A 27,893-nucleotide genomic window follows, 5' to 3' on the forward strand; every position below is an offset into this window, starting at 1 on the left:
ACTGATTAAGTAATATAAATTTTACCGTTCATCGATACATGTGACGATTAATAACGGGAATATTTACCGTTATAAAATGAAGATCAAAATTAAATATTTAATTAATCTTAATTTTCTTTATTCTTAAGATAAATTTTGATTCAGAAATACCTGCGAAAATGCTACATTACATCTGTTTGTTTTATTTTCATACAGTTATGACCGGTGTGACAATTTTGTTTCAAAATCAGGAAGATATGTGATAGAAAATCAATTCACACGTTTACGGAGAAAATATGAAAAAAATTCAGAAACAATACTAAAAAACAATTATTGCTAGATGATATAAATAAACATGATAAAGTAAATAGTTAAACAAATAAATCTCACTGATATTTACTGGTTTATTTCATTGCTGATAATTTTATAATTTAGCTGTTAAATTAAAACTAATGTTAATTAAATATAATGATGCTTACAAGAAAACAACTCTAGATTTATGGTATTTACACACAGGGATTCTTCACTGGAATGCTTGACAAGTAAAGTAAATTGTTAACAGCAGAAAGTGAAATTAGTTCTTGAAAAAAACAAATTGATGAAACTCACTGGATTTTCACATAGTTATACTAGCGATACTTGCTGTGTAAAAAGGGAATGTACAATATACATGTAAGATAAACGTTTAAAAGACAGACTTTTGACACAGAACAAAAAAGCAAACTCCATTAGAAGGGATCATTCAACATTTTTTGTCACTATTTAGAATTAGATCTCGTATTCATTACACTTTCGGTTAGGTTTCTTCTTGTCAGAAAAAGGGTAAATCTGAAAAAGTTTCAAGCAATGTTTGATAACCTGGTTATATCAATCAATTTTTAATTAGTATATAAAAACTTAATGTTTTATCTTGTGGCTGATTACCTATAGCTACAGTCAGTGGAGTGTTAATTAGCCTGTGCTTATCGCGTTTTATAGATATTGATAGATTTACCATCGTCGTGTAGGACTAACAATTCATTTGTTTCCTTGTTGTAAGATAACACGGTCGGTACATGGATACCATCGTCTGCTGTCAAGACGATGTCATGTTTCTGTCCATCATTATATATTTTATGTGTGTTATTTGATAACCATCCTGATACAAACACATCACCACGGTCATCTACAGCTACACCAATAGGAAATCTCAGGTCAGGACTGCTGTATATCTCACGTTCTTTTCCGTCCGATGTAACGACGTATACTTTACTTATATACTGTTCAGTATAATAGACACCACCATCCTGATTGGCACAGATAATCCAAGGATCAAACGTTGTTTGTATTACTTGAAGAACTTTGCCATCGATATCCACAATTGTTAGAGTGTAAGATTTATTTTTTACCCAGATCTTGTCCTTGACACAGGTGATTCCGCTACAGTGTCCTTCAACTTTAATTATCCTACCAGGCTTTAATGATGTCAGGTCGATGATCTGGATACCTGCATCCCCAACAGATACTATAGCATGGTTTTTGTCATATAAGCTTATATTTAGTGGTTCATAATCCAAATCTATCACGCTTGAGTTCGATCCATCAAGTTTACAAACAATAAGTTGTTTGCGAATGGAGTGACAGAGTAGTAATCTATCATCAGGAATAAAGCATCCTCTGTAGATAGTTACTCCATTTCCTAATTTCGTGGTCGGGAATGAATGTTTCAGTGATAACTTTCTTTCGTCTCTAACGAGACATTGACCTTGTTGATCAATATCTAGTAAAGACATTTGGACTTGGACATTTTCTACCGTTATTGTACCTAAGTCTGGGACTAGTTTACTAATGTTCGACTCGAATTCTGGCGGATGATATTTTAGAATCGGAACAGTGGCTGCTTGGATATCTCTGATTTCCAATTCTTTCTGGTAAGTTTTTGCATCTAAAAATTTTACCAACTGGAATAAATGGATTTCTGATGAATGTTGCTTCAGTGAATGTAGATCACTTTTCCATGTAGACAGGGAGTCTGAGCTGGACTGGAAGCTATTTCTGTTTCGGGACACCATCTCAGTACAGGTTTTATACCTAGAATCAATGTCTTTATGAATATCTGCTTCTAACCTATCTAAATGATCAATAATGTTCCGCTTGATTTCCGACACCCTTTTCTTGATTTTGTTTCGATTTTTTTCTAAATCAACAAATGTTGTCTCTTTTTGACTCAGTATGTTCTCTGTAACTTGATATAGATTGGAAAGCCTTCTCTCTAGATCAAAAATAGCAGTGCCATCTTTCACGCCTCTAGCTGCTCTTTCAATTGAAATGATAGACTTGCAATGTTGATGTGATATCGGAACACATGAATCGCAGATTACTTGGTCATGTTGACAGCAGTACAGTATTATCTTTTGACCAGGATGATTCTTGCAGTTCTTGGACAATTTGAGGAGTGAAGAACTGAGTTGTTGTATTTCTTTCATTTGTACTACCTTGTGAGGTGGGGACATCTTTTCGTGAACTCTGGAACACGCCTTACATACAAGTTCACTGCAATCACTGCACCAAGATACAGCTGTAATGTCTTCATCACTGCGCTGACAACCAGCACAGAATTTACTGTCCGCCATTCTGTAAGAATAGAAAAATATAGCGTCTGTAGTTAAGATACTCACTAAAGTATGAAAATTGTTGCGGCCTTTTTTGACCTCAAATGATCTGTAAAGATTTCTGGTTAAATGTAGACATGAATATGGGTACATCTAATGGAATTTGGGACTTTAAAAAAAAACTTGAATGGTTTTTTTTATATGTAAGTGTTCAGCCTGAACTGTCTAAACTCCTTATGCGATAATGACCGAAAAGCTGCAGAAAAAATGTGTAATCTAAATGTTTTGTTTTCAAGAAAACAAAAGGCATTGATAACCATGTCGAAATTAAATAGAAAACAATTAGAGAGTACCTAAAAACTTATTAATTACTTAAGACGAATAGTAGTTTGTGACAATACTATTTATTTCACAAGGTAAATAAATAAAATAAAAATTTCAGAAAAATACATTTTGAGGAGGGGTAATAAAACACATTATATATTACAGTCGGATTAAAAGACGAGTTAGAATTTATTTAAAACTTTTGGAAAATTTTAATGAGAACGATATAGAAATATGCAAACTACTGTCATTCTTATATCGTGGGAAAACATAAAATAGTACAATTTATCAACAAAAATAAGAATTAAAAAGGAGGAGGGGTCCATTTACCACACGCCTTTGTTAAAGAGAAATATCAAGATTATTTTTGAAAACATCGATTTGTATTTTTCAGAGATTGACACTGTCGCTTTTCAAGTGAGGTAACTAAGTCAATAAAAAGGGGCAATTACTATATGAGCACAGCTTTAGTGTTACCGTGTTTATTATTTTTTTCATTTTCTTTTCTTTATAATGATGCCATGAGTAAGGTCTATTAATGTCCGTATGCTACATGTACACGTTTCTCAAATAAATATAAATGTACCACAATACACCTTTGTAAGTAGGATTTAAATGATAATAGCATACATTTTTTATTATCTTGGTTACCGACGTAAACATACAATTTGTATTATCATCTTTATCATTAGACGTTTGATCTTTCTTTTTTTATTATGTTTGTTTGATTTAACTTACCTATCCAGTGTCTTTTAAAGCTAAACTGTGTTTGGTTTTTTTTACTTTTTGTTTTTGATCAGCACAGTAAAATTACTTTCGTTTTCAGTGGGAATTTCCATTTGATTAAAGGGAAATAACTTAAACGTACTAACTATGATTTAACTGAATCAGCGCTAAAATTTAAATCGCATTCGTGTTTATCATGTTTATGTTGATACGTTTGTGTGTTCCAACATGAGTGTGTCATTACAAATGTATTGTCACTAATTCAGTTATTACGTAAAATAGCCCGTTAGTTTTCTAGTTTGAATTGTTTTTACATTGTTATTTCGGGCCTTGTATAGCTGACTATGCGGTATGAGTTTTTGTTGCATTGTTGAAGGCCTTACAGTGACCTCTAACTGGTTATGTCTATGTCATTCTGGGGCAGTGTTAACGAAGCTGTCCTAGGACTAAGACATGTCTTAGGATGGTCTTAGGACACGTCTTAGTCCTAAGTCGGGTTAACGAAAGTCTCCTAAATTAAGATACGTCCTAAATTTGGTCCTAAAGTTAGGATATACAATTAGGTGTCTTAGGATAGTCCTAAAGGTTACATCGTTCTAAAACGTAATAAAAACAACAAATATCGCATAAACTCAATACTAAAAATACTATATACAAAATTACACTATCATTAGATAAAATTAATAAAAACAATTATTGTTTAATGTTTGTTAAAGATTTAATTGTATTATAATAAATTATTTCGTGCTGCCTTTTTTGAAACCTACACAATACTATTAGCATAAGCAACACTGATATTTTATATAATTCAAATATTGGAAAAAAGTTTACTTCTTTTTTTTTTTTACCTAATTCTGATTCGATACATGTAATGAAATCGAGTGGACCTAAGGACAAAACTAGTTTATGTACTAAAATTGCAGCAGTTTTGTGACCATTTACTTTTGTTTTCGTATTTAATTCATTTATATCTTTCATCCATTTAATAACGTATTTATTAGTATTCCGTAAAACTGATACTTTTATTTTGCGTTAATTGTTTTCTATACAAGAGTCATCCTCCCTCTCTTTACATATAGGTTATAAAACACAATTTAATCTATGTCATACAAAACTCTACATATATTTTTAAGTAATTAAATGTGTGATGATGGTCCTAGGACCATCGTAGTTATGACTGTCCTAAGACAGCTTTGTTTTACATCCTAAGACATGTCTCAGACACGTCCTAAGACCATCCTAAATAATGTCCTAAGACCTATCTTAGGACATATCCTAGGATACTTTCATTGACACGGCCCCTGCTCTCTTGTGAACGGTAGCATCGTCTGCAATCATACCACATCTTCTTTTTTATATTAATATTGATTGTACTGTGTTTTATTTTAAGTTTTCTTTTACAAAAAATATACATGGTGAGTGTTCAGCCGTGCACGGTCTAAATTCCTTATGCGATAGTGACCGAAAAGCTGCAGAATAAAATGTGTAATCTAAATGTTTTGACTTCAAGAAAACAAAAGGCATTGATAACCATGTCGAAATTAAATGGAAAACAATCAGAGAGTACCGAAAATCTTATCAATTACTTAAGACGAATAGTAGTTTGTGACAATACTAATTTATTTCACAAGGTAATTAAATAAATAAAATAAAATATACAGAAAAATATACAGAAAAATACATCTTGAGGAGGGGGAATAACACATCATGTATTACAGTCGGAGTAAAAGACAAGTAAGAATTTATTTAAAACTTTTGGAAAATTTTATTGAGAACAATATAGAAATATGCAAACTACTGTCATTCTTTAGTTACATCGTGAGAAAACATAAAATAGTACAATTTATCAACAAAAATAAGAATTCAACAAGGGAGGGAGGGGGGTCCATTCACCACACTCCTTAATTAAAGAGAAATATCAAAATCAATATTGAAAACATCGATTTGTATTTGTCAGAGATTGACACTGTCGCTTCTCAAGTAAGGTAACTAGGCAAATAAAAAAAGAAAATTACTATATGAGCACAGCTTTAGTGTTACTGTGTTTATAATTTTTTTCATTTTCTTTTCTTTATAATGATACAATTAATAAGGTTTATTTAAGTCCGTATTCTACATGTACACGTATCTCAATTAAATATAAATACACCACACTACGCCTTTGTAATCAGGATTTAAATAATCATATTATACATTCTTTATTATCTTGGTTACCAACGTAAATATTTATAAACAATTTGTATGTTCATCTTTATCATTAGAAGTTTGACTTTTCTATTTTCTTATGTAATTGTTTGATTTAACTTACCTATCCGGTGTCTTTTGAAGCAAAACTTTTTTTTTTGTTTTTTTTTATCAGAACAGTAAAATTACTTTAGTTTTCAGTGGGAAATTTCATTTGATTAAAAGGAAACTATCTAAATTTTCCAAAGGTGATTTGACTGAATCGGCGCTAAAATTTAAATCACATTTATCGTGTCTAAGTTGATAAACAAAGAAATTAAAAAAAATTAAGACCTTGTCATGCTTGTAGCTAACAAAATCGAGTAGGCGGATCATTGCACATGTATTGTTGCCAATATAGATATGTTTGCTTTTATGGTTACACATTGTATCTTGTGATACAATTAAATTGACGTGAGGCCTTGTGGAGTGGTGTATCTATTTATATCCAAATTCTTATTACACAAAGGCCCAATGGAAAACACATGGTTACAGCGGCATTGAGGGCATACAATGCAGATCTCCCCAAAACATGTGAAAGGAAAAGAGAACTAAGTTAATAGCAAATGAGTAGCTTATACAAAGGACATTACATTCCTGAATTACTTTAATTTGCATGTTCCTCTGTGTAAAGGAACCGAGTTTTATCTGAAATAATGTAAAGGTCCAAATAATAACTTCGTTCGGTCTTGTTCACTTTCAGAAAATTAAGAATAATGTTGTTGTCAATACCTAAAAAATGTGATACTAAAAACAAAATGGGCATAGGGTGAACAAATCTTAATTGACAGCAATCAGATTGTCTAAAACGTACTGAATTTACCAATAAATTAAAAAAGTAGAACATACTAAATTAATTTTAAAATTCTAGTTGTGCAGACAAAAATTATCGTTTTAGATCCCAATACATTCGTTATGTAAGCAGTTGAGTTCAAACATAAATAAATATTTATCTGTTCATATAACATGTATAATACATTTTAAAAAATTGGGTTTTTCTAGCTACGCAAAACTGAATCATGTTAAACATTACAAAACGTATTTCCCCAATTGAAGTATCAAAATTGAAAATTACGAGATTATAATGCATTCGTCATTAAAAATATATGTATTGGTCAAACAAATAACAAATGCTGATGATTTAAGAGAAAACGACACACATATAACTACATTAAGAAAGAACTATTAGCAGTAACTGACATTGCAAATTCCCGGCTAAAAGAGAAGCGAAAGATACCAGATGGACAGTCAACTCATAGATTGAAAACTAATTGACAACGATATGGCTAGCAAAGAAACAAACCACATCAAAAACCAAGGTGATCGCAGGTGCTGGTAGGGTACGCAGATACTGCTGCACATGTGGCATCCGTCGTGCTCATAATGTTATTACGAACCCGGTGAATTCGGTAGGTGACATTCGTAAAAAAAGAGGATTTAAGTTTTGACAGAAAGAATATATCCCATATCATATGCGAAACTGTTATTCGACAACGGTCAACTATATGGCCGACTCGTTACTGCGTTCTAAAAATTTACGAAGTTGATTTAGCTTTACCATTTAATTTCTTGTGATCAGCAGCCCTCTTCAAGCCCGGGAACATCGGATCCATTGAGAGATATGTACTTCATATGCAGGCGATGTTGAAATGTTGCTACATAGAAATGTAAAGTGCACAATTTGGAAGCTTAAATCTTCTCAAACTGCTTATCAAAATACTAATACAGTGTATACATCGCATGACAATGCTATGCTCTAATATAAGTTCATTTCGTTGCATTTTTTGTATCGTGCTTAACTCCGATTTGTTGATTTAAAATTAAAAAAACAACATGCTCAACAACAAAAAAAGCAAGCACGGAAGTGCCTGTAATATATTGTATATGTGATATGCTATATAGTAATATTAATAATATCGATGAATTAACAGATCGCATTAATATTTTTGTGTAAATTATATTAACGCTCAAATAGCTATAAGAAGATGTAGTATGAGTGCTAGCGAGACAACTCTCCATCCAAGTCACAATATGTAAAAGTGAAACCCTATAGGTCAAAATACGTTCTTCAATGTGGAGCCTTGAAAAGCAATCTATAAAGGGCCCAAACAAATACTACTGTAAAACAGTTCAAACGTCTTAATGCAAAATTATACATAACGAAAAAGATATTTTTGTTTGATAAACTTTTCGTTCATGCCTTACTCTTTTTTAGTATTGTAATTCCTTTATGTCGTTTGAAATGAAGTCATCAAAGTTATAATTTTTTTTATCATGAGTAACCATTATATGATGAAGACTCAATAGTTTATTACTGTATATGCTTGAGTAATTTTGCAAAATTTTTATGCATTTAAAGAACACTTTTTTTGTTTGTTTAATGTTCATTTTTATTTATGAAAATATGATTTCATAATAATTTTATCAAGAGTGACAATTCATAGTAGGACGACCCAATAGTCTATTACTGCATATATGTTTGATATATTGATGATGTTCTTAACAATCCGAACATTTCTGATTGGGTTCCATTAATATATCCACCAGAACTAGAAATTAAAGAGAAAACAGACACGGCTTCCTCCGCCTCATTTTAGACTTATACCTCGAATTTGACATACACAGTCACCTAAGTACTAGAATCTATGACAAACAAGACGATTTTGATTTTGAAATTATCAATTTCCCCCACCTTAGTAGCAATATACCAACTTCACTTGCATATGGAATATACATTTCCCCAACTTATTCGGTATTCAAGAGCTTGCAGCTCCTACTCAGGCTTTGTAAAACGTCACCAATGACTGAGCAGAAAGTTGATGAACCAGGGGTATGTCAAAGAACGTCTCGTCCTTTTCTCTAAAAAAGTTCATCGGAAGGTACCCAGAACTTGTTCATAAATATTCCGTATGAACTTCACAAATAATACACGATGGTCTTGGAGTATATATTTGGCGTACTGACGGTGTTTATCATCCTAATAACGTGTTATATTATTCTTTTTTTGTCTTTATTAATATTACTTTTACTGTTAAGTCTGTTTTTGAGATACTATTTTTGACGTAACTCTGTGCTTATGTATCCAATCATACTTTGAACGACACAATTATTTTATGATGTGACTCTGTACCTATGTATCTTGTCATACTTTGAATGACAAAATTATGTTATTTATTAAAAGTACTTTTACTGTTAACCTACTTTTTGGGATATACATTTGACGTAACTCTGTACTTATGTATCCCGTTATACTTTGAACGACACTACTATTTCATTTATTATTACTTTATACTGTTTAGTCAGTTTTTGTTATATCTATTTTGCGTGACTGTATTTATGCATCTCGTCATACTTTGAACGACAAAATTATTTCATGTCTACCTGTGCGAATTTTTAAGGCACAATATTACACCAGTACTCAAAACCCTCCTTCCTTGATTGGTGCATTTTACATAGACAAATAAAATCGTATAATATAATCAAAATGAGGATGTTAATTTGATGTATGCCTTTTTGTGCTTCTTCGTTACAATTGTTGTTTTACAGTGATTAAGATGATAACACAATGTTGACTGCTGCACCCGTATTTTTGACATTTTTAACAATTGTGTCTGTTTGTTTTGTTCACGTATCGGTGACAATATAATGGAATGTGATACGACTGTCATACAAGTGAGAGGTTTAGCTAGCTATTAAACCAGGTTCAATCTACCATTTTCTACATTTGAAAATGCCTGTACCAAGTCAGGAATATGACAGTTCTTGTCCAATCGTCTTTGATGCGTTTTGTTATTTGATTTTCCCATGTGATTATGGACTTTCCGAATTGATTTTCCTCTGAGTTCAGTATTTATGTGATTTTACTTTTTTTAGCAATTTTTATGACATAATATAAAACTTGCTGCGATTACTAAAAGGATATATACATGTAAGGTATTTGTTCACGAATTGGTCCTTTAACACACAAGACAGAACAAACAAACAAACTACCCGAACACATAAACAACAGGAGACATTAAGAAGCGACATGCGTAAAACTTCAACATTATGCAAATGCTTTTACAATACCAAGCTTTAAATATAACAGGATCAAACGATTAAATAGAAATAATCACAAATATATCGTTAAAACATGATTCTCAAACTAACTAAAACATTAAGATGATATTTACTTACAGCGAGATTCTTGACTTATAACAGGTATATAAACAGATGGCCGGTTGAACTAAATTGTTAAAGTTTAAAACCTTCACATTGTGTTTGCAATAATTCCTTACTTATTGTGTCACTTCGAATTAATCACCCAATTGATTTTAAATAAAAGTTGTTTATAGTTCCGTTACAATAATTCAATTTTTTCAATTGAATAAACGTAACGAAAATTTAAACAAGTTGTTTACAAATGGTAGATTTAACATTGTATGGTAGTAACTGTTAATAGTCTTTTGTTAATAATTTACACTTCATTGTCATTTGTTTGGTGCCCTTTGTTACATATTATTTTCCAACAGAGTTTAACTGTGCATATGGTTTTGTTATTTTTTCTTCATTTGCTTGACGTATAGGGGGAAAGTTGCAATCTTTTAAAAAAACATGTGCAACGTACCCCGCTACATTTTTTGCGCCTGTTCCAATTCAGGATCATCATGCCTTTATTAGTCTTGTATGCATTTTTGACATTAGTTTCTTTTACATATTTCGGAGTTGAGTATGACATCATTTTTCACTGAACAAGTACATATTTATGTTTAGGGAACAGCTGAAGCACGTATCCGAGCGCGTATTGTATCGCTAGATTGAAGATCAATTGGTGACATTCGGCTGCTTTCTGCTTTTTTGTCCGGTTGCTGTCTCTTTGACACATTTCAATTTCTTTCTAAAGTTCAAAAACCAGACCAGATCATTTCCGTCACAAGATTAATGTATCAAATCAGGAATGTGTTTGTTGTTATCCATTCGTTCCATATGCTTTGCTCAGCAAAGTCATCAATTTTGCAGAAAGAAAACTATTGATCAAAATCAGGAACAAACTGAACATAATCCCATTGCAGGAAAACAAAGTTGTTTAAGGTTTCTAAGAACTAAGACTCTAGAATTATGGCGCTAGTAAGTTGCGATCAGAAACATCGAATCATGCAAAACGAAAATCACAAAAATATTAAAATCCGGGGAAAAACGGAGATTCCCTTATCAAATGGCATAATCAAATGATAAAACACGTCATATTCCGGAATTGGTATAGATATTTTCAAATGTAGAAAATGGTTGATTGATCCTGTTTTTTTTTTATAGCAAATGATTTGTGATGAAGATAATGCAGTGTTGTTCTTCATCTTTGCTCTTTTGACGCTTTTGATTTTAATGTCAATAATGATAGAAATGTGCTTTCTGATAATAAAGTTACAATGTCTGAACAATTATTATAGGGTAATACTACTAACGTTCAATTTATGTGAAAACTGCAGTTGGAAATAAAAAAACTTTTTTTGCAAAGTCATCATTGTTCTTTCGTTATTTTGAACATCTTGTGCCATGTTTACTGATATATATATATATTTTTATAGTTTTCAATTTAGACTCGTATATATATATATATATATATATAAACGAGTCTAAATTGAAAACTACGTTCAAACCTATGACTGCGTTGGATAAAAACCGCAATTTTTATACTTGTGCATGTCAAACAAATTTCGTTGTAGAAGGGTCTAAAAACAGCACAAACAACAAAAGACCAAAAGAGTGAAAAGGTATATTTAAACAAAACGCATTTGACTAACAGGTCGAACAACTGATGTTCTTTAACCCTGCTGACTGCCATTGGCGATTGCCAAATAAAATTGATCACAGGTTGTAACAAAATGGATCTTATTATAAATTTAATACGTCACAGAAAGAAAAAAAAATTGTTAACTTGTGGACAGGATGTTGTGCCACAAACATTCGGTGTCAATATTTCTTTAGTACACCATATCCGGATTTCGACAATAAATATCTCTTCAGTGATGTTAGGGATCGAAACGGTATTTGGAAGGCCATATAAAAAGCACCCTCATTTTTAGAGAGAGTACCCTCATTTTTAGATTAACTCTTGAATTTTAAGAGTCAATATATAGGATGAACGGATCATATAAACCGGAGGGAAAATATGATACATGCCCAAACAAAAAATATAAACGAGTCTAAATTGAAAACTACGTTCAAACCTATGACTGCGTTGGATAAAAACCGCAATTTTTATACGTGTGCATGTCAAACAAATTTCGTTGTAGAAGGGTCTAAAAACAGCACAAACAACATTTTTCCAAAAGACCAAAAGAGTGAAAAGGTATATTTAAACAAAACGCATTTGACTAACAGGTCGAACAACTGAAGTTCTTTAACCCTGCTGACTGCCATTGGCGATTGCCAAATAAAATTGATCACAGGTTGTAACAAAATGGATCTTATTATAAATTTAATACGTCACAGAAAAAAAAAATTGTTAACTTGTGGACAGGATGTTGTGCCACAAACATTCGGTGTCAATATTTCTTTAGTACACCATATCCGGATTTCGACAATAAATGTCTCTTCAGTGATGTTAGGGATCGAAACGGTATTTGGAAGGCCATATAAAAAGCATATATATATATATATACGAGTCTAAATTGAAAACTACTTTCAAACCTATGACTGCGTTGGATAAAAACCGCAGTTTTTATACGTGTGCATGTCAAACAAATTTCGTTGTAGAAGGGTCTAAAAACAGCACAAACAAATTTAAACAAAACGCATTTGACTAACAGGTCGAACAACTGATGTTCTTTAACCCTGCTGACTGCCATTGGCGATTGCCAAATAAAATTGATCACAAGATGTAACAAAATGGATCCTAATATAAATTTAATACGTCACAGAATTTTTTTTTGTTAACTTGTGGACAGGATGTTGTGCCACAAACATTCGGTGTCAATATTTCTTTAGTACACCATATCCGGATTTCGACAATAAATGTCTCTTCAGTGATGTCAGGGATCGAAACGGTATTTGGAAGGCCATATAAAAAGTACCCTCATTTTTAGAGAAAGTACCCTCATTTTTAGATTAACTCTTGAATTACAAGAGTCAATATATAGGATGAACGGATCATATAAACCGGAGGGAAAATATGATACATGCCCAAACAAAAAATATAAACGAGTCTAAATTGAAAACTACGTTCAAACCTATGACTGCGTTGGATAAAAACCGCAGTTTTTATACGTATGCATGTCAAACAAATTTCGTTGTAGAAGGGTCTAAAAACAGCACAAACAACATTGTCCAAAAGACCAAAAGAGTGAAAAAGTATATTTAAACAAAACGCATTTGACTAACAGGTCGAACAACTGATGTTCTTTAACCCTGCTGACTGCCATTGGCGATTGCCAAATAAAATTGATCACAAGATGTAACAAAATGGATCCTAATATAAATTTAATACGTCACAGAATTTTTTTGTTGTTAACTTGTGGACAGGATGTTGTGCCACAAACATTCGTTGTCAATATTTCTTTAGTACACCATATCCGGATTTCGACAATAAATGTCTCTTCAGTGATGTTAGGGATCGAAACGGTATTTGGAAGGCCATATAAAAAGCATATATATATATATACGAGTCTAAATTGAAAACTACTTTCAAACCTATGACTGCGTTGGATAAAAACCGCAGTTTTTATACGTGTGCATGTCAAACAAATTTCGTTGTAGAAGGGTCTAAAAACAGCACAAACAAATTTAAACAAAACGCATTTGACTAACAGGTCGAACAACTGATGTTCTTTAACCCTGCTGACTGCCATTGGCGATTGCCAAATAAAATTGATCACAAGATGTAACAAAATGGATCCTAATATAAATTTAATACGTCACAGAATTTTTTTTTGTTAACTTGTGGACAGGATGTTGTGCCACAAACATTCGGTGTCAATATTTCTTTAGTACACCATATCCGGATTTCGACAATAAATGTCTCTTCAGTGATGTCAGGGATCGAAACGGTATTTGGAAGGCCATATAAAAAGTACCCTCATTTTTAGAGAAAGTACCCTCATTTTTAGATTAACTCTTGAATTTTAAGAGTCAATATATAGGATGAACGGATCATATAAACCGGAGGGAAAATATGATACATGCCCAAACAAAAAATATAAACGAGTCTAAATTGAAAACTACGTTCAAACCTATGACTGCGTTGGATAAAAACTGCAGTTTTTATACGTATGCATGTCAAACAAATTTCGTTGTAGAAGGGTCTAAAAACAGCACAAACAACATTGTCCAAAAGACCAAAAGAGTGAAAAAGTATATTTAAACAAAGCGCATTTGACTAACAGGTCGAACAACTGATGTTCTTTAACCCTGCTGACTGCCATTGGCGATTGCCAAATAAAATTGATCACAAGATGTAACAAAATGGATCCTAATATAAATTTAATACGTCACAGAATTTTTTTTTGTTAACTTGTGGACAGGATGTTGTGCCACAATTATTCGGTGTCAATATTTCTTTAGTACACCATATCCGGATTTCGACAATAAATGTCTCTTCAGTGATGTCAGGGATCGAAACGGTATTTGGAAGGCCATATAAAAAGTACCCTCATTTTTAGAGAAAGTACCCTCATTTTTAGATTAACTCTTGAATTTTAAGAGTCAATATATAGGATGAACGGATCATATAAACCGGAGGGAAAATATGATACATGCCCAAACAAAAAATATAAACGAGTCTAAATTGAAAACTACGTTCAAACCTATGACTGCGTTGGATAAAAACCGCAGTTTTTATACGTATGCATGTCAAACAAATTTCGTTGTAGAAGGGTCTAAAAACAGCACAAACAACATTGTCCAAAAGACCAAAAGAGTGAAAAAGTATATTTAAACAAAACGCATTTGACTAACAGGTCGAACAACTGATGTTCTTTAACCCTGCTGACTGCCATTGGCGATTGCCAAATAAAATTGATCACAAGATGTAACAAAATGGAACCTAATATAAATTTAATACGTCACAGAATTTTTTTGTTGTTAACTTGTGGACAGGATGTTGTGCCACAAACATTCGTTGTCAATATTTCTTTAGTACACCATATCCGGATTTCGACAATAAATGTCTCTTCAGTGATGTCAGGGATCGAAACGGTATTTGGAAGGCCATATAAAAAGTACCCTCATTTTTAGAGAAAGTACCCTCATTTTTAGATTAACTCTTGAATTTTAAGAGTCAATATATAGGATGAACGGATCATATAAACCGGAGGGAAAATATGATACATGCCCAAACAAAAAATATAAACGAGTCTAAATTGAAAACTACGTTCAAACCTATGACTGCGTTGGATAAAAACTGCAGTTTTTATACGTGTGCATGTCAAACAAATTTCGTTGTAGAAGGGTCTAAAAACAGCACAAACAACATTTTCCAAAAGACCAAAAGAGTGAAAAAGTATATTTAAACAAAACGTATTTGACTAACAGGTCGAACAACTGATGTTCTTTAACCCTGCTGACTGCCATTGGCGATTGCCAAATAAAATTGATCACAAGATGTAACAAAATGGATCCTAATATAAATTTAATACGTCACAGAAATTTTTTTTTGTTAACTTGTGGACAGGATGTTGTGCCACAAACATTCGGTGTCAATATTTCCTTAGTACACCATATCCGGATTTCGACAATAAATTTCTCTTCAGTGATGTCAGGGATCGAAACGGTATTTGGAAGGCCATATAAAAAGTACCCTCATTTTTAGAGAAAGTACCCTCATTTTTAGAGAAAGTACCCTCATTTTTAGAGAAAGTACCCTCATTTTTAGATTTACTCTTGAATTTTAAGAGTCAATATATAGGATGAACGGATCATATAAACCGGAGGGAAAATATGATACATGCCCAAACAAAAAATATAAACGAGTCTAAATTGAAAACTACGTTCAAACCTATGACTGCGTTGGATAAAAACCGCAGTTTTTATACGTATGCATGTCAAACAAATTTCGTTGTAGAAGGGTCTAAAAACAGCACAAACAACATTTTCCAAAAGACCAAAAGAGTGAAAAAGTATATTTAAACAACACGCATTTGACTAACAGGTCGAACAACTGATGTTCTTTAACCCTGCTGACTGCCATTGGCGATTGCCAAATAAAATTGATCACAAGATGTAACAAAATTGATCCTAATATAAATTTAATACGTCACAGAATTTTTTTTTTTGTTAACTTGTGGACAGGATGTTGTGCCACAAACATTCGGTGTCAATATTTCTTTAGTACACCATATCCGGATTTCGACAATAAATGTCTCTTCAGTGATGTCAGGGATCGAAACGGTATTTGGAAGGCCATATAAAAAGTACCCTCATTTTTAGAGAAAGTACCCTCATTTTTAGATTAACTCTTGAATTTTAAGAGTCAATATATAGGATGAACGGATCATATAAACCGGAGGGAAAATATGATACATGCCCAAACAAAAAATATAAACGAGTCTAAATTGAAAACTACGTTCAAACCTATGGCTGCGTTGGATAAAAACCGCAGTTTTTATACGTATGCATGTCAAACAAATTTCGTTGTAGAAGGGTCTAAAAACAGCACAAACAACATTTTCCAAAAGACCAAAAGAGTGAAAAAGTATATTTAAACAACACGCATTTGACTAACAGGTCGAACAACTGATGTTCTTTAACCCTGCTGACTGCCATTGGCGATTGCCAAATAAAATTGATCACAAGATGTAACAAAATTGATCCTAATATAAATTTAATACGTCACAGAATTTTTTTTTTTGTTAACTTGTGGACAGGATGTTGTGCCACAAACATTCGGTGTCAATATTTCTTTAGTACACCATATCCGGATTTCGACAATAAATGTCTCTTCAGTGATGTCAGGGATCGAAACGGTATTTGGAAGGCCATATAAAAAGTACCCTCATTTTTAGAGAAAGTACCCTCATTTTTAGATTAACTCTTGAATTTTAAGAGTCAATATATAGGATGAACGGATCATATAAACCGGAGGGAAAATATGATACATGCCCAAACAAAAAATATAAACGAGTCTAAATTGAAAACTACGTTCAAACCTATGGCTGCGTTGGATAAAAACCGCAGTTTTTATACGTATGCATGTCAAACAAATTTCGTTGTAGAAGGGTCTAAAAACAGCACAAACAACATTTTCCAAAAGACCAACAGAATATATATATATATATATATTAGTTGTTGACATATTGTTTATAAATTTGAATAATAATTACTCATTCAGGAACCTTCATTGTTTATAACTGACTTAAAATGCAAATCTTAAGAACTGTAATAGAATGTGAGACCAACCGTTTTGTGCAAGTTTGAAAAATTACTGACAGCTATTACAATAAGTATTCCAATACAGATTTTCGAAAGTTTTTAAGTCGTCTCATTCTAGCAAAAAGGCATAATACTCATAAGACTTAAGATTTTAATGATGACTTTAATTAAATGTTAAATGATCACTTTCAGTATATTTAATTGAAGCTACATTTGTAAATAGCATAATGCTCAATCTGAAAAAGGGCCACGCAATATTTCAAATTAATATTTCATTAAATTATAAAAACTTAATTTAGTTTAAATGTTTAATGTTATATCTGTAATTCTCATTGGATTTTGTCAAATGTGTTGGCGTCTTTTCTATTATATGTATGTGTTATGGAAAGAAAAAATAATCACCGCATTCATTTATTAGATTTAATTTTGTTCAACGTAATCTGTACGATAATTTACGTTTGAAGTTGGATTCATAACAAACTGGACATATTTATATTATAGGTGATTGCTATTAATAGGTATTGCAATATGCATTGTGTTTAAATGCAATATCAGTATTTAGTTCTAATATAATCTTAAATCAATCCTATTTCTATCTTACTTTTGAATTGTTGTTGTTCATATGTGACGTCATTTTTGTGCTGTTTCAGAAATTTCATAAAATTCAAATGCGACGTAATTTTTGTGCCTTTTTTCCATCGTATGTGACGTCATTTTTATGATTTCTTACGTGGATGCCTGGACATAGTCGGGTGTGTCTATTCTGTGTGGGTCTTAGCATTATGTATTCGGGTCTATCCAAAATTCATGCATTTGGTTTTGATATTATATTTGTTATTTTCGTCGGATTTTGTCTGATGCTTGGTCAGTTTCTGTTTCAGTGCTGTGTCGTTGTTCTCCTCTTATACTTAATGCGTTTTCTTCGGTTTTAGTTTGTTACCCCGATTTTGTTTTTTGCCCATGGATTTATGAGTTTTGAACATCGGTATAATACTGTTGCCTTTATTTAATGTTTTTGTTTATTTTTAGCAGCAATGATGATAGTCAGTGTTCCTTAACTAGTGTTTATTGTGTTTATAGATACTGATAAATCTATTGTAATCATTAGCGACTAACATCACTTATATTTCATTGTTGTAAGATAAAGTACTAGGCCGATAGATGCCGTCGTCTGCTGTCAAGACAATTCTCGTGTCAGTACAAAATACATCACCTTTTCAATTGACACAGATTTCGTAAAGCTCTTATTTTCCTTTTCTTTCATTCTCCCATTCTTTTCATCCTAATGCAGGAATACAAGTAGATAAGGTTTGTTTTTAAAGTCCATATGGTTCATGTATACATACCTCAATTTAGTATAAAGATACCACAAATCATAAAACTGAGGCATGTAAGATACATACAATAATCTCGGTTACCAACGTGAACAAACTATGTGTAGTGTCATCTTTATCATAAGAAGCTTTTACTTTTCGTTTTTGAATATGATTTCTTGATATTCAATCACCTATCCAGTTTGTTTAAAAAAAACTGTGTCTAGACACACTAACATTACTTTCGTTATCATTGGGTGTTCCAATTTGATAAAAGGGAAACTATCTAAATTATCCAAAATATGATTTGACTAAATCGACACTAAAATTAAAATCACATTTATTGTGTTTATGTTAAAGAAATTAAAGATATTTGTAGACCCTGTACCTACTGAACGATACTGAAAAGTATGGTTATAGACCGAACAGATCTTAATTCACAGCAATCAGATTGTCTGAACAGTGCAGAATTTACCCCTAAGATATTGAAAGACTAAAAAATTACTTTTACCGGATACAGTTTCCAAGCTTCGCAATACTTAATCATGTTAAAAAGTTCAATATGCAATTCAATATAACGTTTACGAGAATTTGATGCATTTGTCATGAAAAATATACCAGGTGCGCATTTTGTACATGTATATATGCAGATAAACTATCAGTGGCGCATAAATCGTCTGAAACACTATTTTTTCTTTTTAAAAAATATGTTCAAGCGTTTTCAAATTGACGGAAGAAGAACCCCAGATGTATGGTGACGACATTGCCGAAGCAGTCAGGTACAGATATACGTATAATTTTGACAGATACAAACCTACAAGTAATTATCGAGCTATATTTCTTCAATTCGTTTGTGAGTATTGAACAGAGTATCCATGGAAAACTAAACTAGCGTCTTAGTGTATCTAAATGTAAATTGTAAGAGAGAAATATCAATAAATTAAGATAACAGTATCTTTCTACATAATAAAATTCCTGTACTAGGTCAAGCATACGACAGTTGTTGTCCATTCGTTTGATGTGTTGATGACTCTTTTCCGTTTTGAATTTGTATCGAAGTTCGATTTTTTGTTGTTATTTTACATATTCTACAGTCTGAAAATAAATCAATACTACAACTTACAACGTTTACTACGGTATACGTAGTCATCTTAACACATATTGTTGTAATGATCATAACACATGACCATACAATATTCTAAATTATGGGGAGGAACGTTGATTGCAGTATAAATTATCATTATTGTTCTAATGAAAAACTTTTTAAATGTTCATGTGGACCCTATGGCTAAAATGGCTGCATTTTCACCTCAAAACTTACTATGAGTACAGACAAACCTAGGCCTGTGCATCTGGAATTTTTTTAAGGCATAGCATGCATACCCTAGATACATAAAATCTAAATTCATTGTATGTCTTAGAAAATTGAAAATTTCACTGGATTTTGCAATGCACTTTTTTTCCCTGTAGAAGATGATAAAATAAAAAAATATGTGAGTTTCGCTTGATATGGTCCTCTCAGGTACACAGTTTAAATAACCAATAATTGTAAGGTATCTACTGTACATGTCAGTTAATACAGCGCACCTCAAGTATCATCTATGGAGAAATTCTAAAATCTCTTTCCCAACTTTGTTAATTTTTGGCACTTTCTGGAGGAATGAAAAAAAGTGCATTGCAAAATCCTGTTAAGATTTTGTTTTTCTAAAAATGAAACATATTTGAAATTAATTTATCTAGGGCATGCTATGCCTTAGAACTTTCCCAGATGCACATGTTTGTCTGCTAATGAGAAAAATGTGTGGTGAAAATGCAGCCATTTTAGTCAAAGGGTCCACATGAACCTTAAGAAGATGTGTTTCTCTGCTCATGAATGCAGTTTCTCACCATATTTCAGGTCCTCAACCTGAGCTCGACACGATTGTTACAGACAATATTTCTTTGCTTCTTTTTCAAATATAACTTCTTTTTTTACGTATTGTTCCTCATTCAGGATCATGTGGTTCAGTGGTTGTCGTTGATCCATTGCTTTTATATTTGTTTTTCCTAACTTAACTATTATAACATTTGTCGTTAGTTTTCGAATGTTTCACATGTATCACATCGGGCCAGTTTTGGTTATTTTAAAATAGTCCGTAACGTATGTATATGAACAACGTATACCCTATCAGTATTTAAGTCAATACAAAAGACATCCTCATCTTGATTGGCCCATATTTCTATTTGATCAAATTGTGTTTGTATATATAGTATATAGAACTTAACCATTGATATCCATAATGGTTATGTTGTGAGGTTTACTTCTTAAGCAGATATTGTTTTTTACACTGGTGATGCCATTACAAATTCCTTCAACTTGAATTATCCTTCCAAGCTTCAATATTGTCAGGTATATGATCCGGATACCTGTATTACCAACAGATATTTAAATATCGCTTTTGTAAGGTAACATTTAGTGGTCAATTATCAAAATCAATCACGTTATAGTTATATCCATCAAGTGCACAAACTAAGGGTTATTTTTTTCATGTTGGTACAGAAGAGTAGCCTTTCAACAGAAATAAAACAACCTCTACTGGTACCTACTTCATTAACTACATTAAGTAGTGAACGAGTTCTAAAAAATATGAGTTATTTCTCTTATAGATAAAAAGAATGATCCACTTTGATTAAATAATAATAGACCGATAACTTTATTGAATATTGATACACACTTTATTACATATTCATTGAATCAGTACATTAAAAATGTCCTACCAAAAAATATTCATAAAAACCAAAATGTTATGTTAAAAATAGATATCTGGTTATAATATTAGACAAATCCAAGATATAATTGATTCTGCACGAAAGATTTAATATAGAGGGTGCACTACAGTTTTTAGAATTTTTTTTAAAGCATTAGACTCTTAAATGTCCTTAGAACGGGATTTTGTGTTTTCAGCTTTTAAAAAATTTGGATTTCAAAATTAAATGCTTAAATGGATTAAGACTTTATTTACAGATATGAAAAGCGAAATAATAAATAATGGATGGATATCTGAACCCATAAACATTCAACGTGGAAAATGACAAGGATGTTTGTGAAATGCAATATTTTGTAATTGCAGTAAAGATATTACCATGTAAAATAAGGCAAGTCCATATCTATAATACTAAAATTACGAGGTCCAATTTGTCAGCCGTCATCACGTAAAAACGACGCATCAAAGAATTCAACTTTATATATAACTAATATAGTACAGAGGTGTAGATTAAAAATTACACTACTCCAGGCCCTTTTGTTTTTCCACGTTATTAATATTGCCAATAATTAAGAAGTTCCGGGTCGAGTCCGATATCGATACCAATAGTAATATATTCACCTGTTACCTATTACCTTATCTGTACGTTCCGCATCTGACGGGCGCACCACCAAACGGTGTATTTAGGATTGATATGCTATATAGACGGGTCATAATCACAGGGTTGACACTACTAAATAATCAATTTGTTACCTATTGTAGTATTTTAATCAGTAAGACTTTCTAAGATAACAATACGAAGAATACTAAAAATCTGGACGTAAAATAAGGCGTATAGATGCAGTTTTCAATTTGTTAGCGGGCATGACGTAAAACAGTGAATCAAATAATTCAACTTTATTTATAAGTAATGTAGTACAATGCCGTTGTTTAAAAATACTTCATTTCAGGACATTTTCTTTCCAAATAATTAATATTAAATAAATTAAGTTCGAACATCTCCCCCTGGACAAGAGAAACGAACTTATTTTCTTTTATGCTCATACTCAAGTTACGTCCAGTTTCACCAAGATCGATCTTGTCATATAGGAGGATTACGTTTACAAGTAATATCACAAATAACTAAGTTGTTATATCAAGTACTCAGTCGTTAAAGTGAGTTCTTTAGTCGTGGTTACGAGTTAACTAAGTCGTTAAAATATGTAACTTAGAAGCAATAAGGAGTATAGTACCATTGTCGTTATAGTAAGTTATTACGCAGCTATACGAAGTTGTTATAATGAGTAACTAAGTAATTATTACGAGTTATTTTGTGTCATAACGATTTCAAATGCTGAAACTACCGGATTTCTTTAGATACAGTAAATTGATTTGTATGCAAGTTTTAAAAAATGCAATCTTACAGTATACTGTATATCGAATTATTACAATATTTGATTCGTTTGTTGTCAGATGGACATATGATGTATGCTGAAAGTGAAGTTGGAGTAACATATTCATTACACAGATATAGAATTTAGAATGGAAATGGGGAATGTGTCAAAGACACAATAACTGACCAAAAAGCAGAAAACAGCCGTAGGCCAACATTCGTGTATGTGAGGATTCAATTATGATCTTAATTTATCTGTAGTTTAGTGCCCTTGTCTCTATTGAAATTTAAGTATTCATGTATATGCTTTAAGCAACCTGTTTTTATATAAACAAAGTTACACATGAGCTACTTACTGCGATAACTAAAAGGAGATGTACATGTAGGATATTTTTTCGCGATACAGCTCTTTAAAACCCTCCTCTCCCCCAAGAAAAACAACAAACAAAAGGGATATCCAGAAGGGGACAAAAGTCAACGTTCAAAATTATACAAATGCCTATATAATGTCAAGCTTTAAATCTAGCACGATCAAATGATTAAACAGAAATAATCTCACATCTGCCATTAAAACATGATTCTCAAAATAACAAAACAACATCAATATGTTATATACCAATTAACAACAAGGTTCTTGACTTAGGACATGTACATGAAAAGGTGGCCGGGTTGAACTAAACTGTCTCAACCCCTTTTTTTGTACACAATAAGTGAACTCTTCCAATTATGTTTCTCGAAATATACAACAACTTCAAGAAATGTAACGGAACTATAAACAACTTTTATACAGATCGGAGATATAGCAAGCAAAACATCAGATTTATCCAACAACTGTGGTTACAAAATATCTGTACTAAATCACGAATTTGCTTTGTCAGCAACGTCATCAACAGAACAGAAAGACTTTTTTTTTTTGCAAAATCAGGAACAAACTGTACACAATCACATTACAGAAAAACACTGTTGCTAAAAAGATTTAAGAATCCGGAAACATGACACTAGTAAGATGTGACAGCGATATATCGAATCGAGCACACAATTACTGATAGAGGTAATACCACCCTAGATTCTCCCTAGCTTGTTACACTATGTTCATTCCGCGGATTGAAATAATATATCTCTTTTTTAAAGTCGGCATTTTATTTCTATTTTAAACAACTGCTGCCATGTTTACTGATGTAACAAATCCCCGGATATCAGGTTAAAGTAGAGAAACATCAGTTACATTTTTTTTTTAATATTTTGTCTTATTGTAAAGTCCCAAATTACTGACTCACAATTTGGAATTTCATGAACTGAATTAGAAAGTGTGACCGAAATATGCATATCCATCCGCTACAGTACTATTCTCTTCCTCTTTCCAGCACATTTTAAATGTTACTTTCTAAGAAATAAGACTCCGGAAACATGAGGCTTGTAAGATGTGACACAGATATATCGAATCGTGCCAACAACTCGTGACGGTTACATTGTAGTTCAGATTACAGTCGTTCTTTCCCATAGCTCTTTTGAAGCATTTTTTTATAGGAATGTACTGATGATAATAGAGTAATGATGTCTCATCAATTCTCATAGGGGTAATGCTACTGAAGTTTCTCCTTAGCCTATTTCTCTGTGTTCTTTTCGAAATTTAATCTTTTTTTTTATTTCTATTTTAAACAATTGATGTCGTGTTTACTGATGTATAAAATCCCTGGATGTCATTTTTAACCAGATTTCATAAGGAACATTCAGATATAAATTTTGATTTATAATATTTGGTCAATTTATAAATTCCCAAATTACTGACTCACAATTGTGATCTTTCATGAACTGAGAACATAGAGTGCATGACGGAAATATGCAGATCCATCATCTCCAGTACACTTCTCTTCCTCCTTCCAGCAAGTTTGAAGTTACTTACGACTAATATAATAAGACTATCAATATATTTTTCTATATTTTTTAATGTGTCATATTTTATATAAACAATCTCATATTCATTACACTTTAGATTTGAATAGTTATTGGATCACTTTCGATATGGTTCAGCTTGTCAGTAATAAAGCTAAATCAGAAACAGTTTCGTGCAATATTTGAAAACCCAGTTATATAAATTAATATCTTATTAATATTAAAAGCTTAATGTTTTATCTTTGGACTTATCATCAATGCTATCAGTCAGTGAAGTGTTCCTAAGCCAGTGTTTATTGTGTTTTATAGATATTGATAGATTTATCATAATTGCTTAAGACTAACAGTTCTTTTGTTTCATTGTTGTAAGATAAACCTAACGGTCTATTAATGCCATCATCTTCTGACAATACAATGTCATGTTTCTTTCCATCATTAGATATTTTATGTATGTTGTTTGATAACCATCCTGCTACATACACATCACCACGGTCATCTACAGCTACACCAACAGTACATTTCAGGTCAGGACTGTTGTATATCTCACGTTCTTTTCCATCCGATGTAACGACGTATACTTTATCACTATTGTCGTCAGTACAATAGACACCACCATCTTGATTGGCACAGATTTCCTTTGGATCAAATGTTGTTCGTATTGTATTAAGAACTTTACCATCGATATCCACAATTGTTAGAGTGTAAGGTTGACTGTTTACCCAGATCTTATCTTTGACACAGGTGATTCTTCTACAGTGTCCTTTAATTTTAATTTTTCTACCAGGCTTCAATGATGTCAGGTCGATGATCTGGATACCTGCATCCCCAAGAGATACGACAGCATGGTTTTTGTCATATAAGCTTATATTTTGTGGTGTATAATCCAAATTTATCATGCTTGAGTTCGATCCATCAAGTTTACACACAATAAGTTGTTTGCTATAGTAGTGACAGAGTAGTAACTTTTCATCAGGAATAAAGTATCCACTGTCGATACTCACTTCATTTCCCAAGTGCATGGTCGGGAATGAATGTTTCAGTGATAACTTTCTTTCGTCCCTAACGAGGAATTGACCTTGTTGATCAATATCTAGTAAAGGCATTTGGATTTGTATATTTTCTACCGTTATTGTACCTAAGTCTGGGACTAGTTTACTAATGTCCGACTCGGATTCGGGCGAATGATATTTAAGTATCGGAAGAGTAGCATTTTGGATTTCTCTGATTTCTAATTCTTTCTGGTAAGTTTTTGCATCAAGACATTTTACCACATGGAATAAATGGATTTCTGATGTATGTTGCTTCAGTGACTTTAGATCACTTTTCCATGTAGACAGGGAGTCTGAGCTGGATTGAATGCTGTTTGTGTTTCGGCACACCATCTCAGTACAGGTTTTATATTTATAATCAATGTCTTTATGAATCTCTGCTTCTAACGTATCGAAATAAGCAATGAATTTCTGTTTGATTTCCGACACCCTTTCCTTTATTTTCGTACGATTTTTTTCCAAATCTACAAGTGTTTTTTCGCATTCACTCAATCTGTTCTCTGTAACCTGACATAGGTCGGAAATCCTTCTCTCAAGATCAGAAAAAGCGGTACCATCTTTCACGCCTCTAGCAGCTTTTTCAATTGAAATGATAGACTTGCAATGTTGATGTGATATCGGAAGACATGAATCGCAGATAAGCTTGTCATGTTGACAGCAGTACAGTATTATCTTTTGATCTGGATGATTCTTGCAGTTTTTGGACAATTTGAGAAGTGAAGTACTGAGTTGTTGTACTTCTTGCATTATGACTACTTTGTGAGGCGGGGACATTCTTTCGTGAGCTTTCGAACACGCCTTACATACAAATTCACTGCAATTAACACACCATGCTCCAGCTTTTATGTTTTCATCACAACGCTGACAACCAGCACATAATTCACTGTCCGCCATTCTGAAAGGAAATAAAAAATATAGCGTCTGTAGTTAAGATAAATTAAAGTATGAAAATTGTGGCGGCATTTTTTGACCTCAATTGATCGGCAAAGATTTCTGGTTCAATGTAGACATGGATAGTAGTTCATTTTATGGAATTTTTCCAAGGAAATTATATCAAAACATTTTATTCTTTTGATATGTGAGTGTTCAGCCTGAACTGTCTTAACTCCTTATGCGATAACGACCGAAAAGCTGCAGAAAAACTGTGTAATCTAAATGTTTTGTCTTCAAGAAAACAAAATGCATTGATAACCATGTCGAAATTAAATAGAAAACAATTAGAGAGTACCGAAAATCTTATCAATTACTTAAGACGAATAGTAGTTTGTGACAATACTATTTATTTCACAAGGTAAATAAATAAAATAAAAATTTCAGAAAAATACATTATGAGGAGGGGTAATAAAACATAATATATTACAGTCGGATTAACAGACGAGTAAGAATTTATTTAAAACTTTTGGAAAATTTTAATGAGAACGATATAGAAATATGCAAACTACTGTCATTCTTATATCGTGAGAAAACATAAAATAGTACAAATTTTCAACAAAAATAAGAATTAAAAAAAGGGGAGGGGGTCCATTCACCACACGCCTTTGTTAAAGAAAAATATCAAAATTAATATTTAAACATCAACAAAAAAGGGAAAATTAATATATGAACACAGATTTAGTGTTACCGTGTTTATTATTTTTTTCATTTTCTGTTCTTTATAATGATACAATACATAAGGTTTATTTAAGTCAATAAGCTTTATGTACACGTATCTCAATTAAATATAAATATACCTCAATGCCCTTCAACTTCGTAATTGTTTGGCTTTTTAAATATTTCTATATGAGCGTCACTGATGAGTCTTATGTAGACGAAACACGCGTCTGGCGTGCTAAATTATAATCATATTAATCATATTATACATTCTTTATTATCTTGAATACCGATGCATTATCAAATTAGTAACTATCATTGTCTGCGCGCGAGTCGCATTAATTAGACCATCTATGATGGTCGACCGTAAAGTATACTTTACGCCGTACATCTATAATGGTCGACCGATAATCTATCATTGTCGCCGATAAACTGTGATTATCTATTAATGTGCTTTGCGCGTTCCATAGACGTAAACAGAAAATGTGTATTGTCATCTCTATCATTAGAAGTTTGACTTTTCTATTTTGATTATTTGTTTGATTTAACTTACCTATCCAGTGTCTTTTGAAGCAAAACTGTGGTTTTTTATCGTCAGCACAGTAAAATTACGTTTTCAGTGGGAGTGTCCGTTTGATAAAAAGGGAAACAACTGAAATGTACTAACGGTGATTTAACTGAATTGGCGATAAACTTATAATCTCATTCGTGTTTATCATTTTTATGTTGATAGGAAGAGACATATA

The 27,893-nt window shown here is 32.2% G+C and overlaps 2 protein-coding genes across 2 annotated transcripts in view; one reads left to right on the top strand and one right to left on the bottom strand.

The window, feature by feature from the left end:
* LOC134694297 (tyrosinase-like protein 2) overlaps positions 1–27,893 on the top strand; it is a 99,905-nt gene that overhangs the window by 60,175 nt on the left and 11,837 nt on the right. The gene's annotated exons all lie outside the window — the stretch shown is intronic.
* Positions 942–27,805, bottom strand: LOC134695262 (uncharacterized). The gene is made up of 2 exons (XM_063556480.1): positions 27,701–27,805; positions 942–2,592 (listed from the first exon to the last, which is right to left on the bottom strand). The coding sequence occupies exon 2, from the start codon at positions 2,589–2,591 to the stop codon at positions 942–944; it is 1,650 nt and encodes a 549-aa protein (XP_063412550.1). The 5' UTR covers position 2,592; positions 27,701–27,805.

The sequence above is a fragment of the Mytilus trossulus genome, chromosome 13, assembly GCF_036588685.1.
Source record: "Mytilus trossulus isolate FHL-02 chromosome 13, PNRI_Mtr1.1.1.hap1, whole genome shotgun sequence".
Classification (NCBI taxonomy): Eukaryota; Metazoa; Mollusca; class Bivalvia; order Mytilida; family Mytilidae; genus Mytilus; species Mytilus trossulus.